The sequence below is a fragment of the Amblyomma maculatum genome, chromosome 4 (assembly GCF_055883805.1).
Source record: "Amblyomma maculatum isolate TAMU_Amacu chromosome 4, ASM5588380v1, whole genome shotgun sequence".
Taxonomy (NCBI): domain Eukaryota; kingdom Metazoa; phylum Arthropoda; class Arachnida; order Ixodida; family Ixodidae; genus Amblyomma; species Amblyomma maculatum.
Window position 1 is genome coordinate 68230550 of NC_139347.1, and position 21239 is coordinate 68251788.

Here is a 21239-nt window from a genome sequence, read left to right on the forward strand (position 1 = left end):
GATGATGATAGATACTTTTTTTTTAGCTGAAAACAGCACTGCCAGACTATCTGTTGGCAACAACGCAGGCACATGACACTTCCATCACGTGACAACGCCACCAGCCGCAAACACTGCAATTCTGCTGCTACGGAGCCGTCTGCCTTTTTTCGGACAATTACAGTGCCCACCACAACAAAGACTGTCTTGATGAATGTCCTCTTTTTTTCCCCCCAAACTGCACGTCTGTTATCCAACCTCTGGACCAAGGGATCATGCCGGGGTACGCTCATCCGACGGATGTTGTTGAACATCAAAACGAAGTGGCCTACGGTGATTGATCTTTTCATGGCTCTGGAAATGCATTATACGGCCTAAACCGTTACTTCAGCCACCCTTATCCACAACTGCTTCAGCAACACCAGTTTCCTTTGAAGAGCCGGAACCGAGTGGTTCAGCAAGCAACGGCGACCTGCAGCTATTAGCTGAAGCATGAGACGCACTTCGCAGTGTGGACACAATGGTGCCCGACGCTGTTGGATCGGATGACTTTTTGTGTGTAGACGCTGACTTAATCGTCCATGATTAGTTTAGTGACGATGCTATTATTTACCGTGTTGCGCAAAGGAGATGCAAGTGATGACGAGGATGGCGAAAGCCAAGCACAAGGAAAACAAGCAAGCTCGCGCGACGTGCTTGATGCTTTCGACGACATGAAGAATTTCCTTGGCATCCACAATGAAAGCGAAGCCATTAAAAGCTTATCAGCCTGGGAGGCCCGAGTCATGAAACTCATGCACAACAAGACAAAGTAGAGCAAAATAACTGACTACTTTTATTAAATTTTCGTTCTCTTACATAATGGGTAGGCCTATTTATCCATTTTCGGTACAGCGAACGTTTCGCAATAACGAAACAAATTTCGTTCCTCCGCAGTTTCGTTTTTGCGGGGTTCGACTGTAGCTGGATTTCTGCACCCTAGGAGGACATCCCAGAAAGCTTGATTTCCCACTCGTTTCGGAAGTGCAGTATCTCCAGCACTCTTGATGGCACAGAGTACTATGTGAGAAGGGCAGTGACAGGGAGGTCAGTGATGATGATGACTGAGTGAGAGCCAGTTCAAAAAGGTGTCTTTTGCGTGCTGTCCCTGCTGTAGTTCTCAGTAGTTTTTTTTCTGCCAGCTTACATTTGAGGAAATCTTTTTTTCTCTCTCTCTCTCTCTCTCTCTCTCTCTCTTGGGGGTTGGGGAGCCTTCAAATTTCGAGTGATGAATCATGGTCGGCCTGGGTTCTACTAAATACACTATATGAAGTTTATTTTATGGCTTAATTTTTTTCTCCACACTGATACAACATACCACTACAATCGAAAAAGCTTTATTGCTTATTGTTGCAATCATATCCGAAAAATTTGTGCGGTATGTTTGCTGTCCCACGAGGCAAAGCATAGGTACTTCATGAGATACAGTTCAACCCATATTTAATGAACTTGATAATCACATAGCATTCGTTCATTGTATCCAAAGTTCGTTACAACTGGGCTTGTCCAGCCAAAAAAAAATGATGCAAAGGTCAACAAAATGGGCGCTTATTTCTTTAAAAGGTCGATTAATGGACGTCTGTTCCTTCAAAGCAGACACTCTGAAGCTGCTTTCTAAACTCTCCACCGTTTCCACGTGATCATGGCTGAGACACTTTCTGACAGTCAGCCACTTTAAGAACGTGATAATAGCGATGGTGATTGAGCCGTTGACGCTCTCTGGTACGCGTGGTAGCTCAGCATCCACGTCTTTTGTTTTCCATAAGGAAGCAGTGGTGAAGCTACCACAGTGCACGTGTGCGCACGACGTGCTGCATGCCTGCTATTTGTGCACTGCTTTCAAGCAGCAGCAGCATAGACGACGATCCATCAAGGTGTACCTCATGTTCAAACTTCAAATTGATAATAGTTGTTAATGACTGGCTGTGGGGAGCAGTTTTCCCTTCAACGCTTGCCCCTTTGTCGCACCTACCACACTTTTCCTTTGACGTTGGACGAGTTTTTCTCGAATGGGGGTCCGCGAACACAGGGGGTTCATAAAGTGATCTTCAGGTTCGGTTCGTGAAACCCACGCCCACCAAACAAAAAAAAAAAAAAAAAGAAAGGTTGCACAGTAGCTATGGCCCAGCTAGGTGCAGCTTTGCAGGTTTTTTTTTAAAAGCACAGTGGTTCAAAGCCGGCTTTACTTTCTCAAAGTGAAAGAAACGTGAGAGGAGTGCAGAAATGGAGAGTGCACTAGAGAGAGAGCGTTTACGGCATTTAGTTGATGCCAGCGTAGGTGAAACTTGAGCTCTGGCTGCACTGCTGTCTCGGGTGTCCAATGAGTGAATGTCACAGTGCTGGGAGGAATCGAACCCCTTCTAGCGGCATGCCAACACGTTCCCTCTTTCCCACGTCCTCTGCTGGCTGTGGCGTGCTGGCTTAATCAAGTGCATATTTTTTATAGGCCAGTTTAGTCTTTACTCGGTCCCAATTCAGTCCCAATTCTTCGTCCAGCTGTTCAGGAGCAGGGACGTGGCTATAACTCCAAAGAACTGTCCACTGTGGCTTGGATGGGATGCAGGTTAGGCATAGCAAGGCCTAACAAACAGTGCACTGCCAGTGCACTGCTCGTGCACTGGTGGGCAGCATGTCACTGCAAAAAGTGCATCACTGGTGTGGCTGGAATGTGGAAGGTTACAGATAAGTTAGTCTCTTGTTATTTTTATTCTTTGAATTATCAATATATCAAACTATATCTGTTCTGAGCTCAACATATACGGCTTCAACTGTATGCACTTGTTTTTGAGTCATAACATGACTATTCTATATGCCTTCTCAACTGACTGTAATAAAAGCTTCACAGTCTGTAATAAATAAACTGCAATAAAAGCTTTGCAGTATGTAATAAAAGCTTCTTTTAATGCACCGTACCTCTGCTGTTTGAGAACGCCGTTTGGCTTCTGCAATCTGTTCACCCCTAAGCTGGCACGGTGGTGGTGGGACATAGGCTTACTGGATGAAACACCCCTGAGGCCTTTACAGAGTTGGTTATCAAGTGTGGCAAGAAGCCAGCAGGCCTAAACTAGGCCTCAGAAAGTAGGCATTCACAGTGCTCTTAACTCGTGCCTTCTTTCCTTTCCCTGGTGCAGAGCAATCAGGCCTCTACCTCTGATGCGAGCCTTTGCTGTGCACTACACCAACCCCCGGTACCAGGGCTTCATGCGGCACCTGGGCATTGCCATCATGAAGTACACACGGAACCCCATCAAACCCAACATTGAAGATGCCATCATGTCGCTGCAAACCATGATCTTCTCTGACTATGAAGAGGTGCTCACATTTGCTGACTTGTGTCACTTGTGACTTAAGTGTTTACAGATTGCCCACGAGAATCGCAGCTAAAAACTTGATGTTGCAAAATCTAAATACAATAGCAAATTCTTGGCTGCCCAGCGCAGTGGCTGTATGGTTACGACACATGGCTACAGAACCGGAGTACCAGGATTCGAACCCGACCGCGGCGGTCACATTTTGATGTAGGCAGAACACAAAGGCGTTTACGTGCTGTAAGGTAGGGCATGTTAAAGTTTCCCGGGCGGTTGAAATTATTCGATAGCCCTCTACTGCAGCACCTCTTCCTTTCTTCTTTCAGATCCACCATTCTTCTTTTCCTTATAACGAGCCTCAGGTGTGCACAGTGATTTATGACAAATACTGTGTCTTTGTTTTCCTATAAATCAATCTATAATTTTTACTCTTGGCTTATTCTTGAATGATTTGTATAATGTGCAAGTGTGGCACAAATTTACAGTAGACTCCTGTGAAGATGTACTGGGTCAGTGATAGACGGCAGGCTTTATTTATTATTTGAATTTTCATTCGTTTGCAAGTTGAAATTTCGGATTTTTTCAAACCAAGATTTCATGTCCATGTCTCACTTGTGGGCGCACAAATTATTTAGCGAAAAAAAATTATAGTGTCAGTACCTGGAAGGTGACCAACTATACCCCATTTCATAACTGTGCTGCATATAGCTTGCTTTTTAAAATAATAACAAAACAGGTACACTGACTGTCCACATGGTTCAAGGGATAGTTAAGGCCAGTGCATGCCTCCTCTACATTAGTTAGGATGCCTGGTGTGTCAGCGCAGAGTTTCCCGCTAAACCCTTTCCTATCTGCGTGCATAATTGTCTTCTGGTAGCATCCATAGCAGTATTATACTCCATCGATCGCAGCAAAAATCGCATAATAATCAGCATAGACAGGTAATATTAAGCAAAGAAGAGTAGATTTTTTATTACATACCTTAGGGGCACTGATTGATATGCACCCAGAAAAAAAAATAACAAACCTGTACAAAGCAAAAATTGTTTAGTAACGATTGCACAGAGATCTCATTACATTGGTAAGCAGAGACCTTTAGGAAAAAGGTCACAAATATTTGCAAAATAAATGGAGGTTTAGAGCCTAGATAGTATCTATCACACTTGTACTGTGGACGCCTGAACCTCTCTGTAAGGGAAGGAAAGAAGGTGGGAGTGAAAGCTGAAAGAGAGAAAAGGGTGCCGCAGTGGAGGGCTCCGGAATAATTTCGACCAACTGGGGATCTTTAACGTGCACTGACATCGCACAGCACAGGGACTTTGTTTCCCCTCCAGTGAAACACAGCCTGAAAAAAACCACAGTCACCGCAGTTTTATCTGATGAATACGTGCATAATCGTTTTCTACAGCTGACATGAAACTGAATTGAGAGCAACGTTTTTCCCCAAGTTTCATTAAATTCTTTTTGCTTTGCATGCACTTTCGGGAAGGTCTTCACAAAAGGGGAGGTCCTTCTCTTCACAAAGCCCCATCGCATTTTGAGGAAGCTTCGCTGCGCAGTCTATGTGGTCAAGCGTCGCGATGAAGCGTGCAGTGCGGTGAAACTGCGGTGAACTGTAAAATTTTCGTTGTATTCGGTAATTTTCGAATATTCAGAAAATTGGAAATATCACCTTTGGAAATATAAGAAAGGAGGATCAAGTGGAGAATGTGAATAACTGGGAATGTTAAACAAAACTACATCTTTGTGCAGGCTGGAGACAAGATCAAGCAAGTTGCAGACAGTGGAGTCCCATTGCTGATAGCATTCAGCGAGAATGATCGAGCCATCAACCCAGAAGTGATTTTCAACATGGTTGACTTGATTGGAACTCGCAACCAGGACTTCTGGCTTTACGATGCTGACGGGAAATTGGTCAGGAAAGGTGAGCCATGCTGGAATCACGAGAACGACTTGCATGTTCACGGTAGAATGTGCTTCTTTTTAAGCTATGCAATGGTTCATGTAAACCAACGTCATTTCCGAATTGGTGTGATGGTAGTGACTATTATTTAGCTACCGGACCTTTTGTATACACACATTTGCCTACTGATTTTTCAGACTCGGTAGGACTTGCGAAATGGATTTAATCACGGATTTAAACTATCACGAACTTCGCCGCTCCCAGTGTTTAATTTATATATATTGATAACGGGGAATTATAGCATAGTATGATCCACTACTGTGATCTGTTTCCGCGTGCCTCCCGTGCGCACACGTTAGCATAATCTGATACAGCGGGTGTGGCCGCCAGTGTGCGCACTGGTTTATCCTGACACTAGATGCGTGTGTGCTGCCGGCAAGCATGCATATCACTCAAGGTGATTTTTGCATGTGCAGTGAAGCCCCACAGAATCAGATTGTGAACTACGACTACTGTAACTTTCTAGTTAGGCTATTTCAGCCTGTCATGTTTTTGTACTGTCCATGCCACTTCATGACTGTGACGCAGCTGCAGGTCATGCTCATGCCGTGAATGCACGCACCACGTGAAGCAATAGGGCTCATTTCTTGTGGGCAACAACGATTGTGGAGACCACGAGGCACGAGGTGGAACTCAAGGGAAAAAAAAAAACAGTGGAAAAAGAGTCTTCGTAAATGCACTAAATTCCCCCTCGCCGACTCTAAAGTGGCGGCATCATCGAATCTGTGACGAACGATGCTCGCTCTTTGTAGGACACTGCTTCCAGTGGCGACAGTGGACAAAGAGGCAAGCAAGTTCATCCGAATGACTCTGCTTAAATCTAAAATGGCAACCTTGACAGGCGTGCAAAAGTGGTTGGTTGCAGCAACAGTATTGGTAATGTCAAATTTAGTCCAAAAAGTCGAACTTTTGGACTCTACAGAGTCCGAAATATTGGTCTTGCAAGTGCACATGTTTCTATGGGGTGCATGACGGTTCCTGAATGAAGTCTGAAATATCGCGTACATCCCAATTATTGGAGTCCGAAAAATCAATCGGCTAATGTATACATAATGCATCCTTACACTGAGGATTACCCCAATTTATTCAGCAGGTTGAAACAAAGCCTTTGTAGAGCTGTGGTTGTAGTAGTGCTGTGGTTGTTCCGTGTTATTCATATATTCATAATGGAGGTATATGAATGCAGTGGATGCAGCAGTGGATGCAGCACAATCATGTTTCCTTTTGTTGTCATACTTTTCCACGAGCGGTCTGACCGGTTTGGTAAAATTTGCTGGGGCGAGCTACTTGCTAGGGCCTCAGAATGTTTCTCCCTATCTTAGGGTCAACGGCAGGTTCGAAGAAAGTAATGCTTTTCAAGAAAGGAGGCCACTACCTGTTTCGTCGACATCCCGAGGTCATCAACTCTGCTGTTCTGGAGCTGTTGCAAACGGCCCGCACTGCTAGCAAGTAACTTTACCTCCACCGTGACGTACAGCTCAACCAAGGCGATGACAGTTTTCACCGAGTTGTTTTTTTTTCTCTCAGCCTCGTTTTTTGAAATCTCCATTCAGGGAACCTTTTTTTGGAGAGAGCTAAAAGTAGTGTCTTCTGAAAAAAGAATAGGAAAAAAAAAAAAAAAGAGAAAAATGTTAAGGCTCAGTAGGCAAAACACGCGGGAAACAAGGGCAGTGCTCTTGGAAGGCTATTTGTTTTGAGCTATTCCTACCCGTGACAGATCTGTAGCCACTGTTACGGAAATTAAGTGTGAACACTTAATTACATGGAGTTGTTCTCCACTGAGGCACCCACCACGGCATGGTTGTTCACTCTAGAAATTATGAGCCTTGATTTGTCTTATAATATGTCGGTCGAAGCTATAGCTCTCTGAAAGCATGTACAAACCACCATCTTTACAGGTAGTTGTGTACATTCTTCGACGTACACTCATTCACAAGTCACTGTTAAACATTGCTATTGCTTACAGTGCACCGACCAATCCTCATTTTGCACAATGTAGACAGCTGCACTTCTGTGCTCAACATTTATAGCAACTGCTTTGTTGCATGCCAGAGAGGCCAACCGCTGCAAGCACAGAAATCTAAGTGTGGCCTGCTCTGCAAAGTAATGAATAATCGATCCATTTAGAAAAAGGCAGTTGCTACACATTGATGTGACAATCTTTTTCTGTTATAGACGTTCTTACTACAAGCCCTAGCCTTTCATTCACTATACTATTTGACTCATTGGTTGAATTGGCATACTCAGAAAAATCAGGACGTGCCTGATTAATAAGACTTCAGTTACAGTTACAATTTCCAGATGGCTATGAAGCATCTGAAACTAAGTCTCTGGATAGCTCTTGGTGATAGGACTAGCAAGCAAGTTTTAGATGAGTACTAAGATAAGCTTACCTTGTGTAAAAGCACTTCATTGTTATAGACCTTTGCATCGGGTGAGGAGGTTGTCGTAACGCCTCCTCTCTGGACTGTTGCAAACCGGTTCTGCTGCCGCCTCCACCGTGTTGACGTCAGGCGTACACAACAGCCCAGCGAGCAATATAGTGACGCCCAGGAGGCCCTTGTTGCAAAGGTCTATAGAGCAGCAGTGATCTGTGACATAAGCTGGTTGAGGTGGCGCTTTTGTCACCAGCTGGGTTGATTAAAGGGAAGGTGTAAAGTAGGATTAGCGCCCAAGGGATTACATGTAAAAAAAAAACATTTTCAAAGCAGTTCTCTAATTTCACATTGCACCTGTGATGTCATGCCTCCTTGAAGAATAACTGAGCACATCATCGAAGGGACTGTGAAAGAAAAGAAAACATTATTTTAGAAATAGTGTATTTTTAAAACACCACTAACAGACCGAAAAACATTAAATTGAGAGATAAGGGAGGAGGATGTGTAGGTGTGGTCCCTGGTCTGGGACTGCAGCAGAGGGCCCTATGGTCCTCGAGGCGGGTGAGTTGTATGCTTGTGTCTGTAGGCGTTGCCATCTAACCTCCTCTGCTTTTGAAAGCTCCTTCGCCGGGGGCGGATGTTTTTTGCGAGAGAGTTTGCAGTGCCATAGTCTCTCGGCATGTGTTGCCATGGAGCTGGAGTAGGGTGGAGTGGGAGATGGACAGGTCGAGTTCCGGGGAGGATAGCTCGGGCAGCGGCATGGGCACACTCCATTTTCAAGCCTTGATATCCCATTCAGATGATGAGGTGATTTCATGTGTTGGGGTGGCCCTGATTTGGCAGTATTCTGGCAGCCAAGAGAATTGAGATCAAGCCATCAATTGATGCGACTGTAGTCGGCAGTCATAGATTCTGGGATTATATAAGCGCAGGTGGCATGCGCGGCAGCAATAGAATTGGCTGCCTCCTCCACCATTTCTGTATTGTCCTAGCAGGCGGTCAGGGCATCAGTCAATTGTTGGTGGATCACAACCACTACCTCCGACTTTGTAGCAGCTACGTAGTAGACCGCAGAGTTTTGCCCATATTTCTTCCAAATGTATTCGGCCCATGCTGGCTGGTGCCCTTGGTGGAATAGAGGATGCATATTAGGCCGCGGCAGCCACTTTTCAATGGAGGTAAAAAACAAGGCTGTGCGATGCTGCCCGTGTGCTGTGCGATGTCAATGCACGTTAAAGAACCCCGCAGGTGGTCGAAATTTCTGAAGCCCTCGACTACGGCGTCTCTCATAGTCTGAGTCTATTTGGGACGTTAAGCCCTCCAAAGCAAACCAAACCAGAGGATGCATATTGCGTCGTTGGGATAAGTCTGACCACCCAGGTGGTATAGCTTGCTTTTTGTTCGAGTCCTTGCAGGCAAGATAGGTTAAGGTCCATGAGAACCGTCAGTCTGGCCCATGCGGGTTGCTGCCATTTGATTGATTTGGGTGACGCGCTAGGCGACAAGGAGCTCTTTGGCTGTATTATGCACCCCCAACTACAAAAGGTACTCTGGGTAGGCCCAGCGCCTTTTTGACTGCGCTCCAGATCATGATATCGATATCTGCCTTCTTCTAATCTCCTGCGTTGAAGTGCAAATACAAGGTGGAATACATGGCTGTTCAAGGTGAATGCTTGAGCCAGGCGCAAGGTGTCTTGTTCGAGCACACCCTTGTTGTTGGTAAGAACCCTGGCTATCATGCGTGCAACCTGAATTGGCGTTTTTGAGCCGTGGATATGTCCATGGCTCATTGAGGTTGACCTTAAGGGGAAGCTGTAAAGTAACAGCAACTGGCGACTTTCCTGGCTGGCAAGTGAGGCCTCACATAGCTGTGTAGGCTTGCACAATGTTTTCTGCCGAAATGGTCCTGAAGGTGGTGTCATCTGCATATCAACTAGGTATTCTGCTGATGCAATACCCGATTTAGCTTGCTGGGAGTTTATTCAAGAACATCACAATACATGCATGAAGGGGTCGCCTCCTGTATGGGTATGAGTCTGGAGCACGAGCCATAGAAGCACAAGCAAACAAAACACTCCGAACTATTTTGCTCCTTTTGTGGAGTACCCATGGTGACCACTCTTTATTTGGTCCTTTCGTGGAGTACCTATGGAGACCGCTCTTTGTTACCAGCTGGTGAGTACATTGAAGAAGAAAACCAAAGTATGTGTCATCAGTTGGAAGCTATGTTTTTAAAATCGCCTAGGAAATCTGTATTATGAAGCCAGACTTATCCCTTAATTGTGCTCTACCCACTGAGTGTTTCTCCAGACAGCGCACACTTCCTGTATAGTCCAACATGCTGCTGTGTGCGCTACATTTGCCCACTGACACAGTCATTGACACTAGACAGCATTACATGAAAAAGCAGCTCTCAGGTTTCATTTGAATCTTTCATTCGAATATGAAAGGTAACCGCACACTGTAGCAGATGGCAGTGCAGACAGTGTCCTTGGCTGCCTCTGGCATTTTCTAGCACTACAAACTTATGTTAATGTAAACAGGGGGGTTGTAGTCTTTTACTATGCACGGTTCTTTGGTCGTAATGTTTGAAGGCTGTCTTTAATGTAAACCTGTGTTGGGCGTTTAGTTTCAACAACTGTATTAATGGGCAAATGTAGTGCACAATTGTCTTGATGTTTTAAAAACACACTTTCTAAATGGCGAAGCATTATTTGCCACGTTCTTTTTCAAGGACTCGCCAAGTGGTAATGAATAGAAGCCTCCATCGGTACTCTGTAAAACGAGAAAAATATTTAGGAAAGTTTCACTTACTTGCGTTTCTGTGGCTCAGACTTACACCTCATACCCATAGTGGTGAGAAGACACTGCCCCCGCCCCCCCCCCTTACGCACACACACACGCACATCATTTAAAGGTGCATTGCCTTTTAAATGGTGTTTTGTACTTTCACAATCTGTTCTAGGACTAACTTGGTTATTCTTTACGGAGAAATGATGTCATAGATACACTGTAAAATCAGAAAACTGCTTTGAAAATTGTTGTTTACATGTTTACATGTTTGCTTTGCCTACTAATAGGTGCTAACCTTACTTTTTAGTACCCCTGACCTGTTCTGGCATCTGTGAGTGCCCCTTATGTTCATAAACACGACGTTGGTCCTCTAACAAGCCTGCTATGCGATAGTTTGTTTTGTTGTTGAGCTACTCAACACTTCAGGACATTCCTCTATACTCTGTAGTTATTCCATGCCAAAGATCATGAAAACTGTTCATAATTTTACATTGTCAGCACTAGGTATGGATTAACATTAGCTCTAGCTGATTGATTTTTGCATAAATTTAGTGAAAAATGATACGTGTTTTACTCTCAAGCAGTTAGAGACATCACCAAATTGGAGTGTAACATTCTACTCTTTACTTTCAGCTTATCTCTGAGCAGAACGAAATACATGAAGTTTGTTTGTTTTGACAAATTCAGCAAGCATGGGAGTGGCATAGCCATTTTATTTTTCATCTTTTAATTCGTGGGACATTTCTACATTATGGTGCATAAAGCAATGCACAAGTAGCTCGTGGAAACCTTTGTAGTGAATGCAGGTACACTTTCAGTATTTCTCGGGTGTGCTTTAAATCTTTCAGAAGCGCGATTGTGGGCAATTATTCTGCATTTCTTGTCTGTATTTTATCATCTTGCCTTCACCGTCAGTAACAGTACTTGTCAGTATTATATCAGAAAGCTGTTGCATGCTTCAATGACTGTTTTAACTGCCGATATTTTTATTTTTCACCTGCGAGGAAATAGTGACATTTTTTGTGTGATCTCTGTGTCGATTTTAATAGGATGCATAGATGCGGGCAAAACAGTTGGAAATTTTACTGTGCGCTGCATACATTTAATGCAGTTTTAAAAGCAGACTCATTATTTTACAAAAAAAAAAATTAACAAAATACCCTTCTCTTTCACATTCGTTTTAACGTTTTGTCCGGCACAATTTTGAACCATCACTCATGTGACAATTTGATGCTTGTTCGGTGCTATATTTTTCTACACTCGTATGTGTATGTGTGCGTGGAACTCTCATCATCCCAACAACGCGTTACAATGACAAGCAGTTCATGCTTCCTAGTGCTTCTCTTCATCCTGTACTCTGGCCTTAAAGCTCTGTGAGGGTTATCCAAAAAATAATGCCCCTCATTTTTGTTTTTTTCTCGAACACCGTTCATTTGAAATTTATGAAATGCACAAATATTAGAGCATCATATCTACTCCGACTTGCATTCATTTTTAACATGATCGCTGTCAAATCGTGTGGCTTTATGCCTCCGATGAACAAGGGCACGCGTGCCTTCTTTGTACCAACCTTGAGGTCACATTCGGCAGAGGAAGTGACGTGAGCGTGACTGGAAGATCTTAATTGGTGGAAAGAGGTCATAACCTAGTCATGACGCCATATGCTAAAAGAAAAACAAATGAGTGGTCAAGTGATGGAATCCAAACTTTGACCCTTTGCATCACACTCGTAAATTGAACTTTCGTCACTCAAGTTTTTTTGCCTTCTGGTGTAGCCTTGTCCTCACGGTGCAAGTGACACACTCGTCAGCTTTAAATCTGGATCCTCAAAGTGCTAGGGGTGAAATCGTACAGCACCAAGTCAGGGCTGTTAAGGAAATAAGTACAAAATCTTGAGGCTGTTGTGAACACGGTTGACGCCATGAATGAAAAAAGGCAGTACAAAGTAGGCGCGCATACCCTTGTTCATCTAGGGCGCAAGGGCACACATTTTGACTGGAATCGAATTCAGAAATAATGTTGGTCCAAAAGGCATACGGCTGTAATATTTGTTAGTTCCTTATTTTGAGTGAGTTGCATTTGAGAAAAAAAACTGAGAGGCATTACTTTTTGGATACCTGCCGTGGCTCGCAAAATAGTGAAGTCACAAGCATCGAACAGCAGCGGGTGCCAGCTTCATGTCATGTTGCTGCCCAGGTGTACTGCAGGGACTGTAACAATGACTGCACTTGGAGATATTTTTTCCTGACAGGCTAGGTCATTATTGGGTCATGGCACTTTGAGCGCAGTGCCATCATATTTTGCTTCGAAGGAGGAGGATTGGGGGGAGTGAAGAGAGAGAAATTATTTCTCTGCTTTAAAGCAGGACTCTAGTTCTGGATCAACTGGTTTGCGTCGTGGGAAAAGTTTAGTGCAATGCACCTTTCTGTCATAATTTTTTATGTTGATTCTTCATTTCTTGTGAGAACAAGATCGGCTAAAATGTTCCACTGCTTAACGTGGAGTCAAAGGACTGAGTATTGGCTGCGCAGCTCCATTTTTGTGGCAGCAAAATGCAAAACATTCATTTGCTTTGCAGTGTCAATGCATGTTGGAGAGGTGGTAAGCTAATCCTGAAGCCTCCACTATGGCACACCTTTCATAGTCCAACTTTGAAGTGTTGGCTCCTGCATACCATAACACCATCAAGCTTTCAAAGTTCTCTTTAGGTGGAACCAACACAAATGCTGGTTTCTCCAAGTTCCTTGCAAAAGTATTGTTGGAAGCCTAAGTTTCAAAGCACTGTGCAAGATACAAGTAGAACCTCTCTATAGTAAAGTCACCTGGACCGTCAAAACTTTTTGCTATTGCCAGGGTCTTTACTGTGTTAGTTGCTGGTGATGACATGCCCCCTGAAGATGATGTCTGGAAATTAAACGGCTACATGCTAAACACAACTTTTTGGTCTACAAAAGAAACGCTCCCAAATGCCTTCCATCCCCCTCTTATCGTCTCTCTATGCGAGTTTTTTTTTCTGTCAGTTATTAGATTTTATGTTTACATCGTGTAGAAGTATCGCTTTAGCATAAATACAACATGGCTATGAATACAGCGCGATTTTGAGTTCATGCGAAAGCTAAAAATATGCATGTGACACAATCAAGAGCGGCAAAGCCGTACATGCTGTGCCTCCGCTTCCTGACATCTCCGCCTCATGCTTTGCATTGCCCGGTACTGCGAATTTTTGGCAGTCAGAGTGTGTCAACGCTTCAGAACAAGCAACAGGCTGAGTCTGATCATCCAGTTTATAGCTTGCCTAGAAGCAGCTCCGAAGAAAAAGCACGATTGGCTCAAGGCAGAATCGATGAAGAGCGAGAAACTCTCATAGAGAAGGAATGCCAGTATGACCATGTATGCTCGGATGACTCGGTTTAACCAGAACAAACCTCCGCAATATTTTTAAATAAAGAATGTCTTCACTTAAGCATAAATAATGTACAGTCCTCTGTGGAAGTCAAACTGAGACTTCACTTTCACTTTACTAAATCCGAGTTTATCAAGGTGTCAAAAGCCGGTCTAGCAAAAGAAAGCAGACCAAATTTGTTGCAGCTGCCATATAAGCACGTAGAGGGCTTTAACGTGTCCTTATTCCTCATTCAAATTGTATATGACGTTCCCAAACGATATTTGATCGCGGTGATGCATTGATGAGATGGTTAATGACATCTTTCGATGCAGCGAATTCCAGACGTGTTTTTTATGCATAATTTTTTTTCCCCTTTTTCAGTGTTCTTGATGCTTGTCATTTAACTGCCTGTTTGCTGAGCAAACAGGTCCTAGTTTGTCTGCAAAGGTATTTATTTGGCTCTCCTGGTGAGACGCCATGTGAATGACTGTCATTGGAATGCTCTCGGTGCCAGATTCTGTGAGAGTTTGGCTGAGCATTTCTCATAAATGCACAAAACGGCAGACGGAATCATATACTCTTTCGAATACCTTGCTATAGGTAGCGAGGCTGCTCATGGCAAATTCTCACATGCTCTGGTACCTCTTCACTTCTGTGTGCTCACAAAGATATACTACAGTTAAGTTTTACACTTGTATCTGACAGATTAATGTGCATGTGAGTGTGGCAGGCCCCCTTTTATATAGTATGTTGAATTTTATACATTTTCCAGTTACCTTCATGATGCTTCTTTTGTGCTGCCCATGATATGTCTTCAGTATATATGGCTTTATAAAGTTTAATAAAATGAATGTGTGTTGTGTGTTTTTTATTACTAAGAATTGTAGCTACTTCTATCATGCAAACAGAAGCAGTATGTTTTGCTTCAATGGCACATTATTGCCCTTTTTAAATATAGAGTATGCTCTGCAAAGCTGCCATGGTGGCCAAATAAGCAGAGTGATTTGTGCAGGATTCTTTAGTGTCTTATTCTTTAATTTTTTCTTTATTTATTGATTAGAAAACTATAAATTTCCACTTAGGTTCCAGCTATCCAAAACCTAGCAAAGCACGTGAGAAAATTAGATCAGCAGTATGAATCTTGGATAACTAAGCTATTGCCTTCGTCTTTATCGTAGAGGAGCCCTTATCGAGAGTGAGGCAACGCAAGTGTTCCACAAATACATTGAAGTTTTGTTGGCTGCGTGATAATTATACTGCAGGGATGTCATAGCCATAAAAACGGCAGCAAAAATTAGGGAAGGTGGATTTATGAAAGAAAAATTGCTTTGGTGCCATCACATATATGGCACCAAAGCCTATACATGCATCATTGAACCAGGCAGCTTAGTAGCAAGGAAGTGCTGTAGTACTAAATTTATTCCAAACTATGTGCAGTCGGGCTAGCTTGTCCTTTTAGTGCTTCTGAAGTGACATACATCTAAGGGCTGGAGATTTTAGTTTATATTGATAAAAACTAGGAATAGTGCTTCGAATTCAATGTATGAAATTTTGTTAAAGATGAAAATGTCACTATTTTTGGCATGCAAATAACTAGATGGCTGTTGCCTGCGAGTTAGTCAAAGTTTAAAATAGACCAAGTAGGGAAGCTAGCAGCATGATCCAATGCTGGTATTCTATATAAGCAGAGCAGTTGTGCAGTTTGAGAGAGAGAGAGATATATATTTTAATGGCAACAGGAGATGTCTGCCTGGTGGAAAGCCTAGCATGCTACTCCTGATGAGGGTTGAGGGATGAGGGTGACAGAGTGGGGGAGGGGAAGGGGAAATAAATGAGAAAAAAAAAAGAATCGGTGTCGCACACTTTCACACGCACGCACTCACACACAGATGAGTTTTAAAGGGTATTGATCAACCCTGTGTCCTTAAGAAAAGTCAACTTTCACACGCACATAATCACACACAGATGAGTTTTAAAGGGTATTAATCAACCCTGTGTCCTTCAGAAAAGTTAGTAAGGCCTTGGTAGCTCGCGCAGCAGACGATCCGTCGCACCAAGGACTGTAGGGCTCGTGGCGCGCCGCGCTTTCGAAGGCCGCGCCACTTCCCAATGCTCCCTGCGCGCGTGCCTGTTTCCCTCTCCCCGCTCGCGCGGGGATAACCGGTCCCGCGCGAGGGGGCTATAAAAGAAGGCACGCGCCGCCGCCTCGCCCTCTTCTTGGTCCCTGGCGCTTCCTGGTCCCTGGCTCGTCGCTCCCGCTTCCCTCCCGGCTCTCCACAGAAACGACCCGCAGCCACCCGGACAAGATCCCTGTGAGATTAAATATGTTTGTTATACGGCCCACTGTGTGTTTGTCGTGCGCATCCCTCGGGCAGAGGAATCGCCCACAACTGCAGGGGGTACCCCCTAGTTTGTAGTGGTTGGTGGCCCATCATCGTGACCAGCGCGGCCATGCTGGCCGTCTTCAACGAGTTGGATTGGAGCCCGCTGCCCAGGCCTGGAGTACAGGCCTCAGGAAGCCAGGTGTGCCCGTGGCGGAAACGCCTGCTGCAATGTACATCCAGCAAGGCGCCACGTGGAGAGGGGTCAGCGATGTAGAATAGCAGCTCAGGGCCGCTGCCAGGCGTATCCGTGGCCGAGCCCAGCTGCGCTGTGACCCCGAGGATGTGGCCGCTGCCGGAGAGGGACCAGCCGGAACAGTCCCGCCATGCCTGCTGCTTCCACGGACCAGCTGAGATGGCATGGCATCCCGCCAGAGCCTGGCGACAAGGCTTCATATTTTACGCCGACCCGGGCTCGGACATGGACATGGCCCGGCTGTTGGCGGAGCCCGGGTCGGACGCTGAGGGGGGGGAAGATGTAGGGCTCGTGGCGCGCCGCGCTTTCGAAGGCCGCGCCACTTCCCAATGCTCCCTGCGCGCGTGCCTGTTTCCCTCTCCCCGCTCGCGCGGGGATAACCGGTCCCGCGCGAGGGGGCTATAAAAGAAGGCACGCGCCGCCGCCTCGCCCTCTTCTTGGTCCCTGGCGCTTCCTGGTCCCTGGCTCGTCGCTCCCGCTTCCCTCCCAGCTCTCCACAGAAACGACCCGCAGCCACCCGGACGACAAGATCCCTGTGAGATTAAATATGTTTGTTATACGGCCCACTGTGTGTTTGTCGTGCGCATCCCTCGGGCAGAGGAATCGCCCACAGGACCTAGGACATGTTCAAGGCGCAAGGTTGTGTCTTTAGGTAAGCTTAAATTATTGCGCAGTGTCCTGCGATGTGCAGTAGACCGTTGACAGGAGGTTACCAAATGTTCAAAATTTTCACACACATCACATGTAGAGCACAGAGGCCTTCTCGCTATGCCTATTTTATGTAGGAAGTAGTTTGTGTATGACACATTGAAGCGGATTCGGTGTAGACAGTTTCGATGCCACCTGTTCAAATTGTGAGGAATTCGAAAGACGCAAGTGGGATCTAATCGGTGTAGAGGTCGATATTGATGGTTCGGGTCACACCACAGAGAGCGTTGCAATCGCCATGATTCAGTTGCTACAAGTCTTGCTACATCTCTTCGTGAGAATGGTACTGAAATTGTCCTTGTGGAATCTTTTAGTTCTTTTGCAGCGGCGTCGGCGAAGTCGTTGCCCGCGATGCCGCAGTGAGCAGGTAACCACTGTAGCACAATGCTGTGACTCAGGTCATAGGCCTCTGTGTGTAGCTTATTTATGTCAATGACGAGCTCTTCCTGAATTCTTGATGATTTAAGCAATTGTAGTGCAGCGCGACAATCGCTGAAGATAACCCGTGCTGCAGGGTGTTGTTGTAGAATATATATAATTGCTTCTCTCAGAGCTGTTAACTCAGTAGCCACAGCTGAAGTGCGATGACTGAGTGTTGCCGAGATTGTGGTGTGCATTGATGGTATCCACACGCCGATCGATGAAGAAATAGCTGTGACAGAGCCATCAGTATAGATGTGGCAATGATGACTGTAGCGTGCACAGATGTGCTCAAGGGCGAAGTATTTAAGTGCGGGTCCTGGAGTGTGAGCTTTTCTTTTGATGCCAGGTATAGTTGTCCAAATTTGCCATGAAGCAAACCTCCATGGTGGGAAAGATGACGGTACTGCGCATTGATATTGCGCAGGCAGTAGAAGGGAGAGTGATGTCATACTTTCCTCTGAAAACGGGGGTAGGTTCACGTGCAAAGCGCAGCTGGGCGCGAAGCAGCTCCTGCGGTATCAGCACGGTTACAAATAGACGTCTGCTCTCCGCCAGAGTGCCCATTGTGGAAGTGTTCTTTGGAAGGCCAAGACACACTCTCAAAGCTTTGGCCTGCATGGCTTCAAGTAGTTTAATGCTTGACTGCGAGAGGCCTTGAAGAACAGGGAGGCTATAACGCAGGAGACCTTCACAAAGTGCTCCATAAAGCCGTAATAAGGAATCGGTAGAGCAACCTCTTCTGGTCGTTGAGAGCATACGGAATATAGATACGTATGAGGAGAGTTTGGTCTTAAGTTGTTGAACGTGTGGTGACCATGAAAGAGACCTATCAAAGGTCGCACCTAGAAATTTTTTATGGTTGACACACGGTATAGGAGTGCCAGCAACTTTCAGTACATAGCGGGAGAGATCACGTCGTGAAAATGAAATTGCTGCGCACTTTTCTGGAGATATAACAAGGCCTCGCTTGTTTAAAAATAATGCAATGCCAACTATTGCTTTTTGTAGCCGAGCATGCACAATGCGCCTGTTTCTTCCGGAGCACCATATGCATATGTCATCTGCGTAGAGGGAGATTTCAGTTTGAGGTATTACTTCACTAGCCTATAGCCTCTGCAGACCGGGAAGCACCACTTTCTCACCGCCTGCCAGCTGTGCACAGTTTGTTCACTATTATTCCTGGCGGTTAATCATTTAATAAAAAATGCATGCAGTAGAGGACATTGGCACAAAAGTGCATAGGTGTCATGTAAAAGTAACATGCTCTGGCTACCATTGCTACTATGGCCACGCACACCAGGTGGTGTCCCGCCCCTTCGATCAACTCAGTGCCGAACCAAACCATAACATGTCAACCTGCTTCTTGAAAGTAAACCGTCTGTCTTATCTTGAGTTAATCCTTTGACCGTTGAATATTCCGAAAGAAATTCACCTCCAGTGTCAAATGTTTTTACATGCTAAGTGATCAGCGCTGTACCTGAATGGCAAAAACGCCCCAGGACGGAATGTAGCTGCAGTGCCTGTACGGCAACAAGTCAAAGGAAAGTACTACAGTTTGCACATTAATTACTGGCACTGTGAACTCTCGTTAATCCAGCTCTCAGGGGACCAGAAAAAATACTCGCATTAAATGAAAGTTTGACTTATATATTGGCCTGAAAAAACTGCCAAAAACCGTTTGCATCACGGTAATTTTATCTGATGAACACTTGCATGATATTTGTCTGCTTTGAGACGAAATCCAAGTGAGAAGAGTGGTTTGTCCAAGAGCTTTGCATTGCCTCTGCTACCCTTTTTGCAGTGTAATGCAGTATAGCAATGGTCATGTCAAGGTCCTGTCAAAATGGTCCTGTCAAGGTCGGTGTTGGCATGCGGTAACGTGATGGACACGATCAAGCATCAGTCTTCGGTGACAGTGGTTCCTTGTGTATGTACGCAGTACAAAGTCGTTCCTTGGCACTGAGGTATTCGTGCGGTGAAAGGTGAACTGCATCTATGGAGGCCGTTGGAATAACAGGGTGTAACGATTGGTGAGTCGAGGTTTGGAACACCAAGGCCCCTGAATGAGAAAATAGAAATGCACCTGTTTGGAAGGGGTTTTCATTGCGTGTCGTTTCCGTAACAATAACGCGTTCGCAAGGGCGAAGGTCACTGACGGTGCAAATTTTTGGAGAACTGGTGGACCAAGGCAACAGCCACTAAGAAGTACAGGCAGGATGCATCGAAGGGACAGCACCAATTTAGCATTGACAGCCATAACTTTGAAATAACCAGGTGCAATTTTGACGCGTAACCAACATGGGGCAAAAGGAAAAGTTGCATTCTTGTGATTGTTTGTTCTTCCTTCTCTCTGTAAGAGAGGCGCCCGTGTAAAGGTTAAAGTTGTTAAAGGCCATTGGTGGTTGCTTGGATCACTGCCATTTATATTATTTAACTGTTTTGTTGCTCTTTTTGCTTGCATGTATGCATTGGGAGAGTGTGGTAACCTTCAGTAAAGCTCAGGGGGTGTGATAGGCAGCAAGTGACCATTCAGGTTGATAATTGCTGCAATTGGCTACGATTCGAGTGTGGGCTGGGCACTGAGCCATCAAAACCGTGCACTTGCAGGGTCCAGTCAAGGGGGTTTGAGCACGACATCTTCGGCTATGCCAAAGTAGCCAGATTCATGTTTTGCCCAACCTTGCCTCAGGTGCCGTAAATATTGTAAAGTTTTGTGTACATAAACTTAGTCATCTCTTTGCTATCTCCAAATGTCGCTATCCATATTTCGTCAACCATCGTCGCTTCACCCCACTGTCACAGAGGAACCAGACCTGAAATTCACTGGTACCTCAGCGTTTTTAGGGTGCTTTCAGCTCAAAATATACGCGGTGAAGCATTGCTTCGAAGTGCGGTAAAACTGCGCGGTGACCAATGCACAGTTTCAGCGTACAGTATGCGGCAGCACGCGTGGGATATATATGCGTGTTAGAACAGCGTGACCACATCCAAAAATAAAGACAGTGGCTTGCCAAGTAGCGTACGAAACGGCGCGACTAGCCGGTGCGCTCGCCCAATCACAACCGCGGAATGGCGTGGAGCTAGGGCGAAGCCGAAACTATATGGCTGCTATTTTCGAAAATAGCGAATTTCCAATCGCCGTCGTGCCTGCACGGGCACCGCTGATCCTTGTAATTCAGGTTCCGGAAGGTATATTTCTGTGGTCGCTAGTGCGCGGTTCGTACTTTGACGCAACCTTCCGTCCGAATCATCTGGTGCGAGCCCGCCCACATTCGAGTTAACAAGTCAGATGCCATGGAGTTATATAGGCGTTGACTGGGACCGCGCTCCTAGTTAGGATTTCCTAATTGACGGGGTCGAATGAACGAGAAATTATTTTCATGCTGATAATGACGCCGAGGTAAACTGAACACATTTTTATCGCACGGGATTGTCGCAATAAATCACAGAAAAGGCGTCTCTCGTGGCTTGAATCGCTTTGGGACGTTAAACCCCAAAACCAAACCAAATCACAGTGAAAAGGGGGCGATTTATCCTCCGAAAAATTCCTTAGCTTGCGGTGTGCAATAAACACCAATAACTCAACTTAATTTTCAAGAACTGTAAGTCGAAAAGTGCGTTCCCTAGTACTGTACATATGCAATACATTTTTACTGTTATCAATACACTCATGTCAGCGGAGTAAC

General features: G+C 45.2%; 1 protein-coding gene and 1 long non-coding RNA gene across 2 annotated transcripts in view; one reads left to right on the top strand and one right to left on the bottom strand.

Annotated features, from left to right (window-relative positions):
* Window positions 1–11669, top strand: part of LOC146191305 (uncharacterized) — a 32388-nt gene extending 20719 nt beyond the window's left edge. The window contains exons 7-9 of the mRNA XM_084601810.1: window positions 3150–3330; window positions 5079–5250; window positions 6612–11669. Coding sequence (XP_084457936.1) covers window positions 3150–3330; window positions 5079–5250; window positions 6612–6742 — 484 coding nt within the window. The 3' untranslated portion in view covers window positions 6743–11669. The remainder of the gene's footprint in view (window positions 1–3149; window positions 3331–5078; window positions 5251–6611) is intronic.
* LOC146191309 (uncharacterized) lies at window positions 6433–10508 on the bottom strand. The gene is made up of 3 exons (XR_014706636.1): window positions 10482–10508; window positions 7683–7920; window positions 6433–6879 (listed from the first exon to the last, which is right to left on the bottom strand). It is a non-coding gene; the product is annotated as an uncharacterized LOC146191309 (long non-coding RNA).
* Window positions 11670–21239: the final 9570 nt, after the last annotated feature.